General features: G+C 50.6%; 2 protein-coding genes across 4 annotated transcripts; one reads left to right on the top strand and one right to left on the bottom strand.

Annotated features, from left to right (window-relative positions):
* Window positions 1–3251: 3251 nt before the first annotated feature.
* CDCA5 (cell division cycle associated 5) lies at window positions 3252–12977 on the bottom strand. Its single transcript, XM_075005251.1, has 6 exons — window positions 12865–12977; window positions 11803–11912; window positions 7805–7867; window positions 5565–5606; window positions 4599–5132; window positions 3252–4434 (listed from the first exon to the last, which is right to left on the bottom strand). The coding sequence occupies exons 1-6, from the start codon at window positions 12932–12934 to the stop codon at window positions 4354–4356; spliced, it is 900 nt and encodes a 299-aa protein (XP_074861352.1). The 5' UTR covers window positions 12935–12977; the 3' UTR covers window positions 3252–4353.
* Window positions 12978–13099: 122 nt separating this feature from the next.
* ZFPL1 (zinc finger protein like 1) lies at window positions 13100–19382 on the top strand. 3 transcript variants are annotated; one of them, XM_075005139.1, is made up of 8 exons: window positions 13100–13135; window positions 13427–13549; window positions 14985–15096; window positions 15609–15802; window positions 16090–16165; window positions 16620–16805; window positions 17280–17412; window positions 17653–19382. In XM_075005139.1, the coding sequence occupies exons 2-8, from the start codon at window positions 13448–13450 to the stop codon at window positions 17840–17842; spliced, it is 993 nt and encodes a 330-aa protein (XP_074861240.1). In that variant the 5' UTR covers window positions 13100–13135; window positions 13427–13447; the 3' UTR covers window positions 17843–19382. The 3 variants fall into 3 exon arrangements, with proteins under 3 accessions (XP_074861240.1, XP_074861239.1, XP_074861241.1); XM_075005138.1 differs by lacking the exon at window positions 13100–13135 and having other exon boundaries at window positions 13156–13549; XM_075005140.1 differs by lacking the exon at window positions 13100–13135 and having other exon boundaries at window positions 13156–13549; window positions 17283–17412.
* The last annotated feature ends 130 nt before the right edge of the window (window positions 19383–19512 follow it).

The raw sequence follows: 19512 nt of genomic DNA on the forward strand, positions 1-19512 counted from the left end.
CCCCTATAGTGACTCAGAAATTTCCCATCACGATTTAAACCATGTGTTAATGTTCCGAATTTGAACATAAATGTCAGTTCGTCCACTTCTCTTTCTAAAACGGTGCGATAATTTCTCTTCAGTAACACACATACCTTGAGGTCATTGACAGAATGCCCCATTCCATTAAAATGTTGACTAACTGGTTTGTGGATCTGGAGTGTTCCACCCAACGCCTCCCTGGTTTTGGGGATACAGGCTAACACGGCTGCCCTGGGAGACTTGAGACTCCTCTGTTGCTACAGCAAATGACTACACCGAAACACTACAGCTCTGCCGTTGTAGCACATCAAGCCCCTAAAGGCACCTGCTCCTTATCCCCACTTCAGGGCCAGTGCAACTGAGCACTGGGCTTTAAAGAGTAGTGAGGGGGCCTCAGGACCCCTGGGTTCTATTCCCACCTCTACTGCTGTCCTGCTGTGTGACGACTACAGCAAGTCATGTCCTTGTATGCTGCCTCAGTTTCCGTTCCCACACTGCGGTGTGGGTCTGTGCCGTGCACAACAGGGCCCTGAGCTCAGTTCAGCTTGTGAGTGCTAAGGCTGTACAGATAACGAATGGGCTTGCAGGGCAGAGGTGTGTTACCTGATCTCAGGTCTCACGTTTCTAACTCAGCAGCCTCAGTGCGGGGGCTGTCTGGTGTAGCCTTCGTTGGCTGGGTCATTTCACAGCAGTTTCCCCAGAGCCTGGAATTATTTGGCTTGACAGATCTGAACAATGCAGCGACCCAGACAGGCACTGAGGCTGGTACTACTCTCTTCAGGCAAGGGGGACAGGCTCTATGCTGTGTGAGGGATGTCACCCACATGCCAGCATGTAGCCACATCAGGTCTCGGGCATCGGGAACATTTGCAGTCACAAAGCAGTGGTGCACAGGAGTCGAGGGGAGAAGACAGCTGGCCTGGTGTGACGGGAGGGGCCGTCTCTGCCTTGTGCTGCGCTGTGCGGGTGTTAATACGCTGACCATTCTGTCCCGGCCCTGGTGAAATGGCTGAGTTTCTTTTCAGGGACAGTCAGGGTGTAGAGTGTCAAGGTGGGCCTGAGTCAGACCCACTGAGGTAAGCAACAACCTGTGTTACCTGTCCACTCCCCTGCCCCTTCTGTTAGCCAGATCCCTCTCCCAGCTACTGCACCTTCCAAGCCAGTTACAGCCCCACCACCTAGCAACCCGTGCTCTTAGCTGGCCAGGGCTGCTTATATCTGGGATCCTTCACTCTGATAGCTGCTTCAGGGATGGGTTTATTGAAGCCGGAGGGGGATGTGTGCACACACGCACACAAGCTATAACCCAGCAATTCAGAATCAAGCACCTCACACATCTGACCTGGACGACTATTGCAAAAACTCTGTGCACATCCCCTGGGGCTCTCCCTCCTCTCACAGCCACTTGCACTCAAACTCACTGTGACCCATTTGGTCTTCTCACCTGTAGATGAACTAGGCCCAAGGACGCGGCTGCTAATTTCACTGGGAGGGGCCCAGTCTGCCCTCCTCCCCAGAACACAGTTAGACGCAGAGCCTGAGTCCATTGCCAGAGCACAGCCTTCAGCCCCCACCTCCCCTCCTGAATCGATATCATGTGATTCTCTCTGCTCCCAGCAAAGATACAGCAAGGTTAGAGCCAGCCCCACTGGCATCCTGGGCAGGGATCGATGGACCATGGATGTAATCAGCTCTTAAACAAGCAGCTGGGGACTATGATGTGTGTGGGGGTGGGAAGTAGCAGTGGGGGGAGGCTGCTGCTAAACTCCTCCCAGTAGACTCCCCCCTCCAGTGTCTGTGAAACAATGGCTTTACACCCCCCACCCCTGATGTTTTGCAGAATCAAAATTAGCTGGTTTCAGCACTTGGGTCCTACCAGGGATCAGGCAACGGAGGGGCTGTTACCCAGGAGCTGCAGTGGTACTGGGACAGGGCAGGGCAGGGCGAGATTTTTGGAGCAGGTGAGAGGTAGGTGTGCTGCTCTGCTCTCAAGGCAAGATGGACTGTGGCTTCCGGACATGCAGGCTCTACGGGCTGGGCCGGGGCAAGCCCAGCTGGGTGTGCAAGAATATCAGTGTGGCAACTCACATGGGGCCGTGGTCTGCCCCTTGTGCTGCAATAACTGGTGTCACCCACGTCACTATGATGGGTCCAGCCTTCCTTCCCGGGCCTGGGGCATGCAGCATTGACAGGCCTCGTGCTGCTACCAATGGCAGGCATCCAGCCCCTCTTTTTTCCACCGCGCCAGGGCCTCATGGTGCCTGAGGTTTTCCATGGGGCAGCACTGCAGCTGTCAGCCAGGAGCAGCACAGGGGGTTGGTGCAAAGCATGCCGCTGGCACAGGCTTTGTGCGTATGGGGCTGTACTGAGCCCAGGCAATAAAAAGCGTGGGGGAGGGGTGGCACCTGGGAGGACTGAGTGCCTGGTCTAGGAAAGCCAACATGGGGAAGGACTCAGCCAGGGTTCCTGCAGCCTCCCCGTGCTCACCTGGCCGCTGAGATTGCAGGGGGTGGCTCATACAGGATCTGCCCCAGATGCACCCTGTGCAACCCCTCATTGCAAGAGCTGCTGGTGGGCCAGGTAGGAAGTGCCCCCATTAAGAGCAGCTCCCCCCACAATGTACCGCCTCTGCTGGCTTCCCACAAGCAGCTGAACCAAATGCCTGGGAGAGAGGGAGGGAAACATTGATAGACATTTCAGGGGCCTGACATCCAAGCAGACACCTTAAAACAGGGTATGACTAGTCTCCCATTGGTCAGGGCTGTAGCCAATGGGGAGGCAGGAGCACTTCCCCAAAAGCCTGCTCCCCCTTCTTGCACTCCTAATCCCTGCCCTCCTCCTGCACCCGTGGGGGAAAAGTAGCCTGGCTGCATAATATGCTTAGGGCGCAATGACAAGGGAGCAAGGAGCCACTTCAGGGCTTCCTGCATCTTAGGTACCTTCCCCGCCTGGCCTGTGTAAGGGGCTACCTGCTCAGTAGCTCTCGGCAACTCACCTCCCGGCCCAGCTGGGGAGAGTGACCTAGCTGCAGGGACCGCTGGTGTATAACAAAAGCCAGAGCTGGCCAGAACACCAGCCATGCACTGCTCCCTCTGAAAGGGAACCACCAAACTATCTCATCTTGACATTTCTCACACCAACTGCCAGGGCAGAATTACATTGTTGTATGAACTAGGGATGAACTTAGAAACGGTTTAAAACATTTTAGAAATAAGAACTATGAAAAACTTGAATACATTTTATTTCCAGTGCCATTATTCATACTAATCTTGCTGGTCTTCCTCCCGTAGGCCGAGAGGTGCAAAGACTGGGATCAGGACCAGCCCAAAAGACCAGGCCTGGCCTCTCTCCCCAGACAAGGTGCTCTGTGGGGTTGGGGCCTCTCTCAGTCACTTGTCCCTCCCACAAGAGCAGTGCAGAAAGGGAGAGCGAAAAGCAGCTGCACAGCCTTTCAAAATAAGCTCAACCCATTTCAGTGAGGGTGGGGTTATAGGAATGCCATAAATTTTTAGTAGTTCTAGTTTTGCTACACATAACATTAATTTACAAAGTTAAAAGTAATAAAGTGGTGTATTTACACTATTAGAAACAGGTTACAACCCACAGTCAGTAGTATCATCATTTCAAAAGTCGGGTTCTGTCCTGGAGGATAGCTCGTGTGATGCTAATTTTTAAAAACAGAAAATGGCTCCAGAGATGATCCCAGCAATCACAGACTTCTGCAACTGGGTAAAGGATGTGTTTTGGGGGGGTGGGGTGGTCAATGGCCTCCTCTAATTGTTTCCAGCCAGGTCCAGAATACATACAGTGGGGCACAAGAGCGTAAGGCTGGTAAGTGTCTGCACCACCAGTAGATATGTACCCCAGCCAGGTCAGTCGCTTTAGAATTCACTACTCAAAGAATTAAATTGAAGTGTAAAGAGGTGTGCCGTGCTTTAGGCTGTGAGAATGCATAAGCTACTGGGTTGGCTTGAAAGATTCAGAAGAGGTCTCAGGGTGGAGGGGTATCGGCTGAGCTGCCCACCTGGCTTGCACCAGCCCCAGAAAGCGGGAAGAGCTGATTGGCTGCAATGCCTGGAAACAGCTGATGAGGCAGCCCATGCAGGAGCTGATCTTCTCTGGGTGGATCCCTCCTAATCAGCTGGACAGCTGCATATTTCCCCGAGAAAGAGAGAGAGAGACGGTCCTTTGGCACACGACCCAGTATGGCTGTGTTCTAAAGCTACGGGAGACAGAGCCACTTTATTCGGTTTTAGACTGAACAAACCCTACCGTGCCATTACACACTTAACACTTCAGCTATGTACAAAGGAGCAGCGCTAGGGAGAAGTTTCATTCCACGAGAAGATCAAACTGCTCTGCTTCTTCAAACTGTGCGTTCATCTGAGCAGCCCACTCATCCAGTTCCGATTTCTGGAGCAGAGGGAAGGAAGTTACAAAAAGAAAAAAGCCTGTAATTGAAACAAGCACAGGTGGATGCAGAGCAGCCCCATGTACCACCGAACAGAACCCAGGCGTCCCTGCCCACAGATCTATCATCCCCCCATCCAAGCATGAGTCCCAAAGGCAACACTCACGTCTATCTGGGGGATCTTCTTTTTCTTCCGTTTCTCTTTGGGGAAGGCGATGCCAGGAATGTCTGTGTCCCATTCCGTAGTGGAGCCCAGAGCCTTGGGTGCCACAGGCAGCTCCTGGGAAGGGGAAGCTTTACCCACTGGTGACACACCTGCCAGCGCATCAGGCACCAGAAGCTTCTCAAAGCCAAAGAGTGGGGACTTCTGCAGGCCACGGCTGAACGCGGGCGTGGACATGTCCAAGAGGTCAGCGCTGGGTGAGGCATAGCGCCCCGGGGAGCTGTGATGAAAGGAGGCATCGAGCCGACTGTAAGATCGACGCACTTTCTTAGCCATCAGCACATCCCTCTCATCCTGGGGAGAAGGGTCGCATACACAGCTGCTATATGCGGATACGACAGCCTTCTCCATCGTCACAGGGCCTGAGGCACTGGCAGGGGGAGATGATGCTGAGACTGGGTCAGCATTAGTGCTTTCACATCCTTCAGTCTTGCTGCTCTCCACCGGGACATTCTCTTTCCCTGCCTTCTGGGAGATCTGCAAGAAAAAAAAAAGTGGTGTTATCCTTCTGTCTGCCCCTTCTCCTACACGTTGTGTCAATACGGCTGCTCACTGGCAGGGCCAATCAACACAAGTCTCAGGGCTGCCGAAAGGAAATTGAAAATATAAGGTAGCCCAGCCCATATTTACTTTAAATCGAAGCAGATCTGTAAGAGTTCAAAGACTGACCCAAGTGTGTGGAGCAAATCCAGCCCTAGTAATTAGTTGTCTCCTACTGTCCTGCTTATTCCAACTTGCAAAATCACCCCAAAAGCGCAGGATCTTAGTCCATATCTCCTGTAACATCTTTTTACAGATGAGGAGGTAAGACACAGAAACCAAGACCCAGATCTGCCAAGGGACCACCCTTCCCTTCATATCCAGTATAGTAGTATCGACTCAAACCCAAAGGAGAACATAGACACTTACCCTGGGACTGCGCCACGGAGTCAAAGCAGCAGCAGCAGTCCCCTTGGAGGAACAAATGAATCACAGTTAGCATTCAGCCAGAAGACTGGGGTAGAACAAGGGGTGAGGAAGGCGAAAAGGAAGACAAAATATTTGTAGAACACTGAAGCTAGATGTGCACGTGTGGACCACGGGCACCTGTACGGTGTGTTTAGAACGGAATACCAAACCAGTACTAGCTGTTAGGACTCTCATAAAAATCACATCATTTCCCAAACATCAAATGTCTCAATTCAGAACTTGAAGCCGATTCCTTGAGTGCGCGCGCTTGGGATGAGAATATGCTCAGCAACACATAGGGAATGTAGCTCAGTCATTCCTCACAGGCCATAAGGTTTCTAATTATACCACATTGCCGCAGTGGAGTTTTCATTTTACTCAACACCAGCGTAAGGAATCAAGGATCAATCAGTGAAATAAAACATCCTGGGCGTTGCAATAACTTACATGTGTTTTTTTTTTTGTTTGTTTTTTTTAAATTTCAGTTAAAGCAACTGCAGATCGGAAGGCAAAAAAGGAAATAAATGAAACTTACATCAGCCAAAAAATAACTTTTTTTTGTTGTGGAGGGAGAGGTCTTCGGCTGGGAGATAAATTAAACAGCCTGGGCTCTTTACCAAAAAGATGGAGGAATTACTTACCTGGTATAGTAACTTGAATTCTTCGAGGTGTGTCACCCTGGGAGTGCTCCACATCAATGTACGTGTGGGCTCTTGACTGGAGATTTTTGTCCATAGCGTCAACAGCTCCACGATTGCACCCCAGAGACCCTTGTGCCCAGATACAAGGGTATATAGGGATGTGTGCACCTGATGTCTCTGCAGTTACTTCTCAACCATGGAAGTCCCAAAGAGGAGACTCCAAGGCTGAGGAGAAAGAAAGCAGGCAGTGGATAACCCAAGGAACGACATCTTGAAAAATTCAAGTTACTGTCCGAGGTAAATAACCTCTCCTTCATTTGTTCCCCTATTGGTGCTCCATGTCTTGAGACCCACAGTGGAGGAGGGTGCCAAGAAAGTGGGTTCAGTTCTGCTCATAGGACAGCACCACCAAAACTGCATCAGGCCTGGAATGGGGCACAAGAGTGCAAGGCTGGTATGTGTGTGCAACATACACCTGGTTGCTGTTTTGCAGGTGTCTGATACATTTCTAAGAACGGCAACTGTGGTAGATTTAGCTCTGGTGGCACAAGCAGTGACTTCTGGAGCGTGGATGAACCCCTGAAAACTCATAGCTTGATCGAACACAACCTACAAACCACATGGACAGTGTGTGGGTAGAGATCGGCTGTCCCTTCATTGTTCTGCACAGAGATGAAGAACCCAGGAGAAACCTGAAAAAAGGCCTATTCCTGTGGAGGTAAAAGGCAAGAGCTCTTTCCACATTCAGTGTCTGGAGGTTCACTTCTTGTCTACAGGAAGGCGGCTTGGGGTAAAATACTAACAGGTGAATTTCTTCATTAATGTAGCATTCAGAAGAAACTCAAGGAAACAAGCAAGGACAAAGGTGTTTGGTTTTTTTTGCGCTAAGTGTAGTACTCATGTGAAAATCAAAGATATGAAATTCAATAAAGACAACTGCAATTCATTAGGGCCATTCTGATTTCCAATCCATTCCTCCAAATTGCAGTCCTTCCTAGTGTGGTGTCATGCACAGATTTTATAAGCATACTCTCCACTCCATTTTTCAAGTCATTAATAAAGTATTGAATATACTGCACCCAGGAGAAATCCTTCAGGACCCCACTAGATATACGCTCCCAGGTCAACAGTGAATCATTGATCACTATTCTTTGTGAACAAAATGGGACACAATCTTTCAATCAATCTTCTACCCAACTTGTTGTAATTTCATATTTCCCTAGTTTGCTTATGAGACTGGCACATAGGCAATCCCCTTGCAACTGCTGTTTGAGTCACTATCCACCGCAGTCTGAGAAAGGCTGGTCTGCCCCATGAAATCTGAATGGTACAGAGTAAAAGCACACAGAAGACCAGATATTGTGGTTTGTGATACATTTTACATGGCTGTCAATTTGGGAGGGACCTTTACAGATCCTTATTTATGCTCATTTTAATTCTTTATTTCTCCATTTATTGTGTGGGCTGAGGCTGGTTTAGAGCTGGGGAGTGTAATCAAAACAGATGTCAGTTCATGTGCATACACAAACAGCTAGCTACAGGAAGATTTGACTCACAGACCTGCTGCTTTCGGGGCATGATCTTTTTCACCATGATCGAGCGCTTCACCACAGGAGCTGGAAGCTGCATAAATTAGATAAAGGTGACAAGACTTATTATTTGTTTCCTCTAGTATAGCCTAGGACTTCCATTGCATTAGGTGATGCACAACAACAGAATAAAAAGATGGCCCCTGCTACACAAAGCTTTCAGTCCAAGTAAAGACAAACCAGGCAGATATACTCAAGAAATGAAAGGTCAGACTGGAACACAATCATCTCTGATGGTACACTGAGCTAGCTTTAGCATATTATTTTACTGAACAATAAAACACAAAGCATCCACAGGCCTTAGCCTGTAACATATTAGCTTACATGGTTACCATAATAAGGCTTTGAGGCCCACAAACTGTTACAGATGAATGGCCCAACAGTGACCGTGAGTTCTACGGAAGTGAGAACAGTGTTCTTAAAGCAGAGATTCTGTACAATAAAATAGCAGGTAACCAAAGGAACATGGAAGTGATAACAGGGTTAGGATATTTTAGGATAAAATGTTAGCCAATGCATAACAGCAAACTTGCCTAGGCAACAAATTGTTTAACTGAAACCATTAATATACTGATCTATAGGATAAGGGCACCCAGCATAGCTAGGGTGATGAAGTTAGACAAGGACGAGGGAAGCCGGGCATTTGTGCGAATACTCACGATAGCCCCAGGCCCTGTAACAGGGGATCTGGACCATTGGATTTCTTTGGCATGACAAAGACAGAGCAGGACCATTGTCCCTTACCACCAGTCTACCAAGGAAGGATGAGCGTGCAAGGAAAGGTAAATAAAGCTAATAAAAGCTAAGATGATTCCTCTGCCTCTCCTGAGGATCCAGGTATCAGAAGCTCTTCAGCAGCTTTTCTGTACCAAGGCAACTGACTGGCAGATGGCATAAGCTTGATACTGACTGGCAGATGGCATAAGCTTTTTATAGGGATGCCTGGGTCAGACAACTGCATAATAGTTCATGTGAGTTCTCTGCAGAAAGCCGATAGCCCACTGACCATCATCATAATTACAAAATGTATGAATAGAAGAATGAGGAAGTTATGTATTTATGCTGAAAATTATGCTGTGAAGGTCTTGGAGTTAAGAGGGTCATCACAAATGACTCACCTTAGAAACGTTCCTTTCAAATATGAGATAAACGCTTGTCTATATGCTGATTATGAATTTATATGCTCTTTATGAATTAACACAAAGGACTGTTCTGAGATATCTTAGGGTACAAAGGAACACACAGCATCCTTCATCTAGCAGGCAGACCGACAGTATTCTGTCTTATAAAAGCAGGTTTACAGCCAGACATGACAGTATTAGTTAATTAAATTCACGGTAGATAAAAATAGATGATTAAAAAAATTAAAAACAGAATTTTTTTTTAATTTAAATGGGATAAAAAACAATAAAATACTAAATTTCCCATTTAAAAATAACAGTTACAATTAAATCTACACATGCTATACATACACTTACAGTCCCATAAAAGCGGACTAAGGGCTCTAGTCTGGCCAGCCTACCTACTATATCTCTTGCTTCTACAAAGTTCTGAGTTTTCAATTTCCTTATCTCAGCAGACTGAAAAGTAATGTGTGAAAAGAAAGACAAGCTAGAGCGGACTGTTTTTGTTCTGTGCTTATGTGATGGTGGACCTTGGCCAAGCACAGCAAAATGCTGTCTTAAGACAGAGACAATATATAGGAAAAGACGGAGGTAGCAATGAAAGGAACAATGGAGTGGAATGGAAAGAAAAAAGGGAAGACATTATTCACCCACTTCCCACACACACACCTTCCTATATTCTCCCACACTTTTGCCACAGAATTCTGAAGAAATTTCTCTGGGTGAAAAAAGAAAGTGTGTCAAGTGTAAGCAGTGGCAGGAGGAGATGCAGGGCCTAGCTCTAAGAATGAAACATAAGGAAAACTTCTTATTGGGAAAAAAATTATGTGGATGGAGATGTGGACATGGCTGAGTAGATCCACTGGTTAGTAACAAATAAATATCAGAGATGTAGCTGAGTTAGTCTGTACCTGCAAAAACAACAAGTCTTGTGGCACCTTATAGACTAACAGATATTTTGGAGCATGAGCTTTCGTGGGCAAAGACCCGCTTCGTCTGATGAAGCGGGTCTTTACCCACGAAAGCTCATGCTCCAAAATATCTGTTAGTTTATTAGGTGCCAAAGGACTTCTTGTTGCAACTTAAATAATTCACTTTGCAGTGCATTGTTCTTCAAGACTCTCGCTGTGCCGTTTAGTATAAGTGTGATTTGACAAAAATTCACAAACAGTTGTGTTAGATGTTGCTTTAAAAAAAAAGTTAAGTTTAGCTAATTGTTTTGGCTTGTTTAATTGGTTAACTAGGTTTAGAATCTATCCCTCGAGTAGAAAGCTTCAGTAAGGGAAATCTAGAGTTGCCTTTTGTCACAGATGTCATTTTCTTATTCTACATTACTTAAATACATGCCCCTTATTTTAGAACATCATGGCCACAGACCATAATGATGATGCCATAAATTTATTCTCTAATTTACTAGAATGTAACTCAACTTTTCCAAAAGAAGCCACTTGTTTTCTCAAAAAACAGAAATGCCAGTGAGCTGAATGGGGCTTACTCCACAATTAAGTGCAAATGAATCACAGTCATAGATTTCTTTGCCACCACCGATACAAACTATCACAAATATAGTTTTTTGCATTTAAATTCACAAGGCAAATTTTTAACAGATAGGGTAACTATGAAAAGTTTTCCAGGGGCATGGTGGATTTTCCATTACTCGAAGCCTTTCACTCAAGATTAGCGCTTTTTTTAATTTTTCTTTGAAGATACAATAGAGCTCAAACAGAAGTAATGGGCTTGATGCAACAATGAGTGAGGGTCTCTAGCCCATGGTATGCAAGTGAGCCTAGCCACAGCCCAAGTACAATAAGGGCAATGCCCACCCTCCCCAGCTATTCTCTAGTGCAGGGATGTCCAAAAGAAATGTGAAGATTGTCACAGGCCTCCCCCCCGCAAACTGCTGTTGACTCACCAAAGGACATCCACCATGTGAGCGGCCCCCGCCATGCTGCTGGAGGTCACCCCCCAGCCATGCAAGCTGCCGCCCCACCGCCAGAGGCCTCACCCCCGCTGCAGCCACCAGCATGCCTAGGTTTGCCCCTCAGGAGGAGCCGCCTCTGCTGCTGTCACCACCTGCTTGTTTCACCAAGAGGCGGCGCACACCACCTGTGCGGCTCTGAGGAGCCGCTTCATCACACTGTGGTGTCCAATTTGCGTTTTGGACACTGCAGCTCTAATGAGCAAGAGTTCAGCCTCTGCAGCTGCCAGCAAGTAAGTCAACTAAGAAACACAGGTATTTGTGGTGTTAAGAAACTGAATTCACTATCACAGGCCACTGAGTGGACTTCAGATAGGAAAAGCTTTAAGTTAGTCCCATTATGCAGATTCTAAAGTGCCAACAATTAAACCCATAACCAGGTGCATTACTTACGATGTGCCAATAGCAAGCAAAGAGTTTACACTTTCCACAACCTTCATATTGCCAAGCACTGCACTTTTGCTGCATCTGCCCAATTCACTCTTATGTATACTGCAACTAAATCCCTTTTTCTCAGATAGCCAAAGATATATCTTATCCTTTGCAAAGCACAGGCCAAGCCTGCAGCCCCTTACCTTGCAATAACAAGGAGCAGATTCACCACTGTACAAACAAACCACTGGAGAAGACATCTGCCCCGTAGAGTATATAATCCAAACAAACAGTACAAACTTGAAAGTGCTTTGGATGAGCACACCAGGACTTCTGCACTGAGGGCAAAACTCAGGACAACATTTAAAGTTAACAGCTGGTTGAGTTGGCCAAAATGGGAAACATAGCTTTTCAGGACCTGCGTAGCCTACTTTGAACCCTCACACCACGTTGTTCGGGAATATTCGGTATAAATGGGGCTTCGTTATTACTCACTGGGCTCCCCACCATCTTCTTCTCCACCAAAGGTTTTCTCTGGGAGGCACGCCTTGGAGGAGACCCTGCAATCCTCTCGGACCTGCGCCTTGGAGGAGGGGAGACAGTACCTGAAAGTGAGGGAGAGAAAACAAGTTTGAAAGTTGGTTATTCCCACTGCATGAGGAAACTCCTTCATCCAAACTACCAAGGCAGGGACATTTAAGTGCCTCTCAGTCCTTTACTACCTGCTGGTGTTTACCTTTTTATAGGCATAACATGTTCGGAAACTGTGAAATACTCTCCAGACCCGCATCCTGCACCCAAAGAGTCCTTCAGTCTGAAGCAACATTCCCATTCAACCTGTTTCTCCAGTGACACCACTCCTAGCCCTCAGGAGACATGCCCACCAGGGTTCCCCGTATCTGGGCACTGGTGCATCTGCTCAGGAGAGAGGCAAATGCCACCCAGCTGATTAGCGGTGCGCCCCAAGCTAGGCTTGGATTTCTATTGGTGGTGCATGTAAAAGTGTATTCTGCACATGGACGAAAAGATCAGAGGGAACACTGATCCCCACAATCATGCACCCGCAGGAAGCAGCACCTCCTCCTCCCTATGCCCTGCTCCCCCAGCCCCCACCACACTCCAGCAAATGACCCGCCACACGCTGCTCCCGAGGCGAGGAATCCTCCGTGTATCCTGCTCCGCCTGCAATCGCCCTGGGACACACTGCCGCCTCCCAAGGGACGCGACCCCGCCCTCCGCGCGTGCACCCCAGCACTCCCCCCATGTGCCCCCCGCCCCTAGACAAGCCCCCGCGCGCCGCCCGAGACGAGACCCCGCCCCCTGCGCGTGTACCTCGGCGCGCCCCCCCCCCGTACGTCCACCGCCCCAAGACAAACCCCCCCGCCCCCTCAGAGACGCGATCACGCCCCCGGCACGCGCCCGGGTTCCAAGGCAGCTCCCCCGCGCGCCGCCACAGACGCGACCCCGCCCCCCTGCGCGTGCCCCGAAGACAACCCCCGCATCGCCCGCCCCCAGTACAGACCGCTCCCCGCCAGTGGCCCCCGCGGCCGCACTCACCCGCCCGGGCTCCGCGCCCCGCTGGGGCCGCGCCCGCAGACCGGGTCCGTCTCTGGCCCCCGCCCGCCATAGCTGGGCCAGTCCGCTACGCGCCGAGCCCCGTTCGAATCGCCCGCCGCCACACTGGAAGTGACGCAAGGGCATCGCCGCCTCCCTTCTCGCGAGGCTTCGGTGAGGCGCTTGCCCGCAGAGTGCCGAGTCCGGGAGGTGTAAACGTCATCAAAGTGCGCCCTACCCGGAAGAGACGTGGCAACAGCCTCAAACGGGGCCTGTGAGTGTCAGGGGCGCCGATGGAGGGGAAGGGGCAACCCGGGGCTGGGAGCCAGGCCTCCGGGGTTCACTCCCTACCCCTGGGAGGGGGGCGGTGTCACGTGATTAGAGCGGGCACGGGGGTGGTTGGGAGCCAGGATCCCGGGTTCTTTCCCTGACGCGAAGGAAGTGGGGGCTAGTGGTTAGAGCAGAGCGGGGGCTGGGAACCAGAGCTCCTGGTTTCTGTCCCAGCCCTGGGAGGGCATTGGGGCCGGTCTGGGCTGTGATCTTGCTTAGTGCACTTTCTCTCCAGCTGTGTGATCAGTGAAGCACCATGGGGCTGTGTAAATGCCCCAAAAGGAAAGTCACCAACCTCTTCTGCTTTGAACACCGAGTGAATGTCTGTGAGAGCTGCCTCGTCGCAAACCATTCCAAGGTAATTGGACTTCAGCCTCCATGTGGCTGCTGAGCAGTGGCGGGTCAGCTGCTTGTAGGGACTGGGAATCTGTAGGGTAGGGATGGGGAACTCTTTTTGCATCAGGGGTCACTGACCTACAGGAAACAAATCAATTGTAGGCTTCCCCCCACAATGGGGAGAGCTGGTACTCACAGTTCTAGGTGGGGAGGCTCAGGTTAGGGTCAGAAATGAGGGGTGCAGAGTGCAGGAGCAGCTCTGAGTTGCGGCAAGGCATTGGGATGCAGGAGGAGGTAAAGGCTCCAGATGGGTGTATGGGTTCCGGGGTGGAGATGGAACTAAGGGATTTGGCATGCAGGAGTGGCAGGGAATTGGGGTGCAGGTTGTGGGAGGGAGTTGGGGTGTGGGTGCAGAGTGTGTGAGGGGGTTTTGGGCTGTGGGCTCTGACTGAGTGGCACTTATCTGAGGCAACTCCCCATCAGTGGCACAGTGAAGCTAAAGCAGGCTCTCTGCCTGCCCTGGTTCCCTACTGCTTCCAGAAGCAGTTGCCATATCTGGCCTCTAGGTGAAGAAGCCCGGTGGCTCTTCATAGTGCATGACACCCATGCCTGCAAGTGCCACCCCCATAGTTTCCCTTGGCCGCTGTTCCTATTCTGTGGGAGCTACAGGGCTAGCATTGGGGGGCAGGAGCAATACACGAAGCTTTCCTGATTTCCTCTGTGCCTTGGGGATGCAATGATGAACGAGGGCTTCCAGCCCAAAGATTAGAAATTGCTTCAGTCTAGGTGAAATTAACTGATGGGTTGGTTTGGCTCACAGGTGGGAGGTTCCTTACCACTGCTCTAGGGTATCAGTTCCAGTCTGGCACCAGGGAAAGGGGACTGGCTGGCTCAGGAGGGTGGGGAATGGGTTTTACCCTCTTAGACACTGGTTTACATTTGACCTAGGTTGGTAGCAATTGAAAGTCCTCTTTGCTCATTGATTCCCCACCCCCTTCCCAGCCACATATCAACTTCAATTCTGGATTATCAATCTTCCCCCATTCTGTGTCACGACTCCTGGAACGTTGCATCCCGTTAATATGCAACAGTGGACAATGGCCTCATATTTCCTTTGATCCTTACACAGCTCTGTCCAGGGTCCTCTTGGCATGGACCACACTAAACTTTTCCATCTACATATGCGTCATACCTCAGGATGGAATTAATTCTCTGTCCATTGCAATCCTTAAGTCATAAGTGTGTACAAGAGGTACTCCAATTCACACACAAGTTATGGCCTTGATTCAGGAATTACAGAAGGGGATTCTGTGACTGTGTTAGGCAGAAGTTCAGATTCGACTAATGCAATGGTCCCTTACAATATGTAAGATCTTTTCCTGGGGTACCCCTCCAACTGCAACCCCTTCCTTGTCCATGCCATGAGCTTTCTGTCACTAACATCTTGTATCTTTCAGTGCATTGTTCAGTCCTATCTTCAGTGGCTTCAGGACAGTGATTACAACCCCAACTGTCGTCTTTGCAACACCCTCCTGTCCACCAAAGATACTGCCCGGCTTGTGTGTTATGGTGAGGTGGTTTTAACCATGGCTTTAAAGCATTTCAATAGCTTTGCTTGGTTTACTTTTCCTTAGCTGACTTGGTTCACTCGCTGGCACTGGGAGGAGGGTGATTTCATTAGTTTTACTTGGTTTACTTTTCATTACTTTTCAGTTTGTGTCGTGCGGGTGTAGACTTGGTCCCAAAGCCTGATTTTTTTTTTCTTTTAAAAGCAAATTTAAAACTTGGGTCAGAAAAGCGATTGCCAAAATGACACTCTGGGTCCTCTGTTTGTTCTGGTTTTATAGCTTTTTTTTATCAGATCCAACTGACCTCTAAGAGTGGGAATAAACACCAAACAATTATGAGAACAATGGGGATGAGTATAGTTTCTCTGGCGGAATGGTCTCCGGCTCACTTTCCAGCAATGAGCAGTAATGGAGGGGGAGATGTTTGTGAAGTTGACCCAACAAGGAGGCATCTGGGGAGTCACTGATCTGGGACCGTCACTCAAAGACGTTTCCTGTTCTTTGCCTTTGCAGATCTGTTTCACTGGTCATGTCTCAACGAGATGGCAAACCAGCTCCCAAAGAACACAGCCCCAGCTGGCTACCAGTGTCCCAGCTGCAAGGGTCCCATCTTCCCCCCAGCCAACCTGGTCAGTCCGGTGGCATCAGTACTGCGAGAGAAACTGTTGACTGTGAACTGGGCTCGGGCTGGGCTTGGGCTGCCACTGGTAAGAAATTACCCATGAGGTTCTCCTCTTGTTCTGTGCTCCCTGGTGGTTTTCAAGATAGAAGCTAAGAGGACAGCCAAGCTGGATGGATATTGCTATTCACGTACCAGCAGGAGATGGGGAAAAAGGGTGTGGAGCCTTTGCTCTCCTTGGGGATGGGGAACATGGGGCACCAACTTTGATCTAGTCTTCAGCTTGTCCAGCAGCCACAGTCTGGGGCTGGCTGAGCTGATGGAGAAGAGTTTGGTGTCTAAGGGCTGTTGCACTTTTCTTTTTGTTCTCTTCAGATTGACGAGGCTGAGAGCATCAAAGAGACAGAGTCACCTGATACCACAGACTACACTGACTGGTCTAGCTTCTCTGGTGAGTGCGGCGGGGCTCTGGATGTAGGACTGGCTCCATAGATGCCTACACATGGACCCATCTAGCCCAGTATCCACCTCCCCCACCTTCACCACACTGGATCAGATCTAGCTGCTGACCTGCTCTGGTCTCCCCACCTTGCACACTGTCAGAGACCAATGGGCGTGTCTAGCCCAAAATTCCCACCTCCTTGCTGTTGGGGATGAAACCTTGAGGGCCAGTTTCATGTGCTCCTTTTTCTAAAGTGATGAGAAAGGAAGGCTGGCGGGTTTTCAGGGATCAAAGAATCAGTATGTGAGACCTTGCAGTTCTAGGGCATCAGATCTAGTTGGACAGAGACCTCCATGAAGCAAGTGGATGACAATTTGCTGTCCCAGACTTGTGGATGGAAGTCATCCCTCTTAGGTGTCCGTGTTTCATGCTGGGTTCAGTTTGCTTCTTCCTTTCTTGGCAGCAACTGCAGGCCCCGGCTCAGAGGAGACCGTGCAGCCAAGTGCCCTCTCAGCCTATTCCTACAGCGCGCCGCCTGGCCTCTCCTCTGCACCACAACAGCAGGGGGCGAGCAGTGGGGGCCTGAAGGAGGAGCACTCAGTCATCGACATGGGGAACGCCAGCAGTGAGACCATCACCATCAATGCAGGTGAGCAGCGTAGTTGTCCTCCCCTGGGGGAGTCAGTGGGACACAGCCCCGAGGAAGTGAGGACTCAAGGGCTGCCTTCAGGGTGGGTTAGCAGTTGGGTGTGTAGTGCCCCTGATTCCAGGAGTGCTGGAACAGTTTGTGTGGTGCGGGTGCTGAGACTCCTAAACCGAAACGTGAAGTCTGCCTCTGATGGAAGTCACTTCGATGCCGGGGTTGCAACGGCCCCTGTGCCTCTTTCTGTTCACTCCTGTCTGACGCGGGAGTCCCCTTGGGGATCACGATAACTCACAGGCAAAGGCTTGTGGCTCCACCGCAGCAAGCAGCGCTGGGGAAGAACTGGTTTCTGGATTGCCTCACTGTGGTGGAGCAGGGGACAAAACAGGGCTTGGGGGGGTGCCTGTTTTCTGTCCCTGAATTCTCCATTCCTGGTACCTCCGGCTCTCTGCTACACTCTAACACTCCCTACCTCCCCAGCAGCCTCTACGCCACGGAAAGTCTACGACACCCGGGAGGGCGGGGGCGGCAAGGCATCCAGCGCCCAAATGGACTGTGACGAGGACAAGTACCGCCGGCGGCCAACGCTCAGTTGGTTCGCGCAGCTTCTGAAGTAAGTGGTCAGTGGTGGGGTGGGAGGAAACCCCGGCATGTGCTTGCTAGGGCCATGATCTTTGATAGAGCCTGTAGATATTATAATGCTAACGTGCCCCCCTACTGCCTCCAGTTTTGTGTGGAGTCTCTGGGTACTACTCTAGTCCTGCTATGAAGGCAGATGCCCTAATGTGCCCCATTCTCACTGTGGGCCTTTCCCCAGCGCTGCTCTCAGGCTAATACTAAGTCGCCCCGGCAGGAATCGCTCTGGGTCCAAGAAGCGGCAGCCAAGATCCTTGATGCAACGGTTTGTCATCATCCTTCTGATCGGTGGCATTGGCTTCCTCACCCTGATCATCATCATGTCAAAGCTGGGCCGGGCCTCGGCCGACAACGACCCCAACCTGGACCCCATGTTTAACCCCCACATCCGGGTGGGCCAGAAATGAACCAAGCTGGTGGCTCCTCCCTGGGCATCTTGTCCAGGCAGGGATGCTGGGGACTGGCAGCTGCAAGCGGGGCTCTGAGGGGCGTACAAAGGGTACCCACCAGCCAGGACACTGCTGGCCAGCTCAGCTGAGTTGGAACGTGAAACTGAGGCGGGGGGGGGAAGGGAGGAAGTGACTTTGGCCTCTTTCAAAAATGAGACTCAAATAAATCTGTGGTTGGGGTGGGGCAGAGCAGGGGGGAGGGAAAGACTTAAACGGCTCTGGCTTGGGGACCTGCTGGGGGGCTGGTCTGATCCCTGTCGTCTCTGCCAGCTCCAGCTGAGAATCAGCCTCTGTAACTGTGCAGCGCTGGAATGGGCCAGGGAAGAGGGAAGCTTCCAGCACTAGTGATCACGAAGCGCTTGTGGAGCTGGCAGGAGTGAGTCTAGGGCCTGAGGCAAGTGAGAGCAGCGCAGGAGCGGAGCCTGGACTCCTGGGTTCTATGGCCAGCCCCCAAGGAGTGGCGAGCTGGTGGGCAGAGCAGGGCCATTGGGAGATGGGATTCTTGAGTCCTGTTCCCAACAATTGCTGACCCTGCTGTGCAGCCTCAGGTGAATCACTTCCTGCCGCAGGTGTGTGTCCCTGCTCTGTAAACAGAAGTGCTGCTGAGGTGGGGGTGCAGGGAAATGGGCTATTTCTGTTACCGTCTGCAAAGGAACTGGCTGCTAGCAGCAGCGAAGGGCAAATACTCTGCACCTTCTTGGAAGCATGAGCTACTGGCATTACTGTCCTGTGCTCCTGAAACTGGTGCCTGGTGCCTTGTGCCCTGGGCTTGAATGCCCTTCTCTTAGGAGTCAGCTGAGCCCCCAAGCTCTCAACTGCTCCCCACCTGGAGCTTGCCAGCCCAGTCTGTCTCAGTGGAGGAGAACACGGTTGTCTTAATGCAGGCCTTTGAAACAGGTCTGGGCTCTTTTGTTCCCCTTTCCCGTTCTCCAATCCTGGGCAGCCTCTGCTTCCTCGGAGGTGCCTTGTAAAATCCATCCCTGCAGTCAGAGCATTGCAGAGCTCCCTGGTTCTAAGCCCTTCTATATAAGCCCCCTTTCCTCAACCTTGTCCCCAATGCCCCTTTGCCCTGTGGCGGAAGAGGTCGTCATTATCCTGGTCTCACCTAGATGGGGGACACAGCCAGCTGCTGGCACTCTTGGGGGAGGCCTGTTCCAACCAAAGCTTTTCCTGCTGGGAGCGAGGCAGCTCAACCCATGTCCCCAGTGTAAAACCACCTTTCTGCTTTGCCAGAAACGGGAGTGGAACGGAATCTCCCATCCTCTCCCGTCTCCCATCCTCTCCCTGCTCCCACACGTTCTGAAGGTTCCAATCAAATGGAGGCTGGATCCCAACTCTTCCCCCATCCCCCCTTTTAGTTTTGCCCATGTGGCTGAAAACTCACATTGACGCAAATGATGGTAACCAGCCCCTTGTTGCATCCTCATTTGCCCTCTCCTCCTACAGCCCCTGTATCAGGGCGGGGAGGTGGAACATACTTTCTTCTGTTCTGATTTTTCACATCAGTAACGATCTGGTCCCTAGCTTTGCCAGACGGGGAGGAGCAGACACTAAGGTCCACCCCTCTGTGGCCAGCATTCTTTGCAGCCCGGAGATGTCGTTAACCCCTTCCTTGGTGAGAGAAGCCT

Source organism: Carettochelys insculpta, chromosome 11, assembly GCF_033958435.1.
Source record: "Carettochelys insculpta isolate YL-2023 chromosome 11, ASM3395843v1, whole genome shotgun sequence".
Taxonomy (NCBI): Eukaryota; Metazoa; Chordata; order Testudines; family Carettochelyidae; genus Carettochelys; species Carettochelys insculpta.

What these genes read in the sequence shown, in the direction of transcription:
- CDCA5 (XM_075005251.1), bottom strand. Translation starts at nt 12,934, where the DNA reads ATGGCGGGCGGGGGCCAGAGACGGACCCGGTCTGCGGGCGCGGCCCCA. An exon ending in TCATGCCCCGAAAGCAGCAG is followed by an intron (nt 5,607 to 7,804) that starts GTCTGTGAGTCA and finishes TGTTCCTCCAAG; the next exon opens with GGGACTGCTGCTGCTGCTTT. An exon ending in CTCCGTGGCGCAGTCCCAGG is followed by an intron (nt 5,133 to 5,564) that starts GTAAGTGTCTAT and finishes TTTTTCTTGCAG; the next exon opens with ATCTCCCAGAAGGCAGGGAA.
- ZFPL1 (XM_075005139.1), top strand. Translation starts at nt 13,448, where the DNA reads ATGGGGCTGTGTAAATGCCCCAAAAGGAAAGTCACCAACCTCTTCTGC. An exon ending in GACCATCACCATCAATGCAG is followed by an intron (nt 16,806 to 17,279) that starts GTGAGCAGCGTA and finishes CTACCTCCCCAG; the next exon opens with CAGCCTCTACGCCACGGAAA. An exon ending in TGGTTCGCGCAGCTTCTGAA is followed by an intron (nt 17,413 to 17,652) that starts GTAAGTGGTCAG and finishes TCGCCCCGGCAG; the next exon opens with GAATCGCTCTGGGTCCAAGA.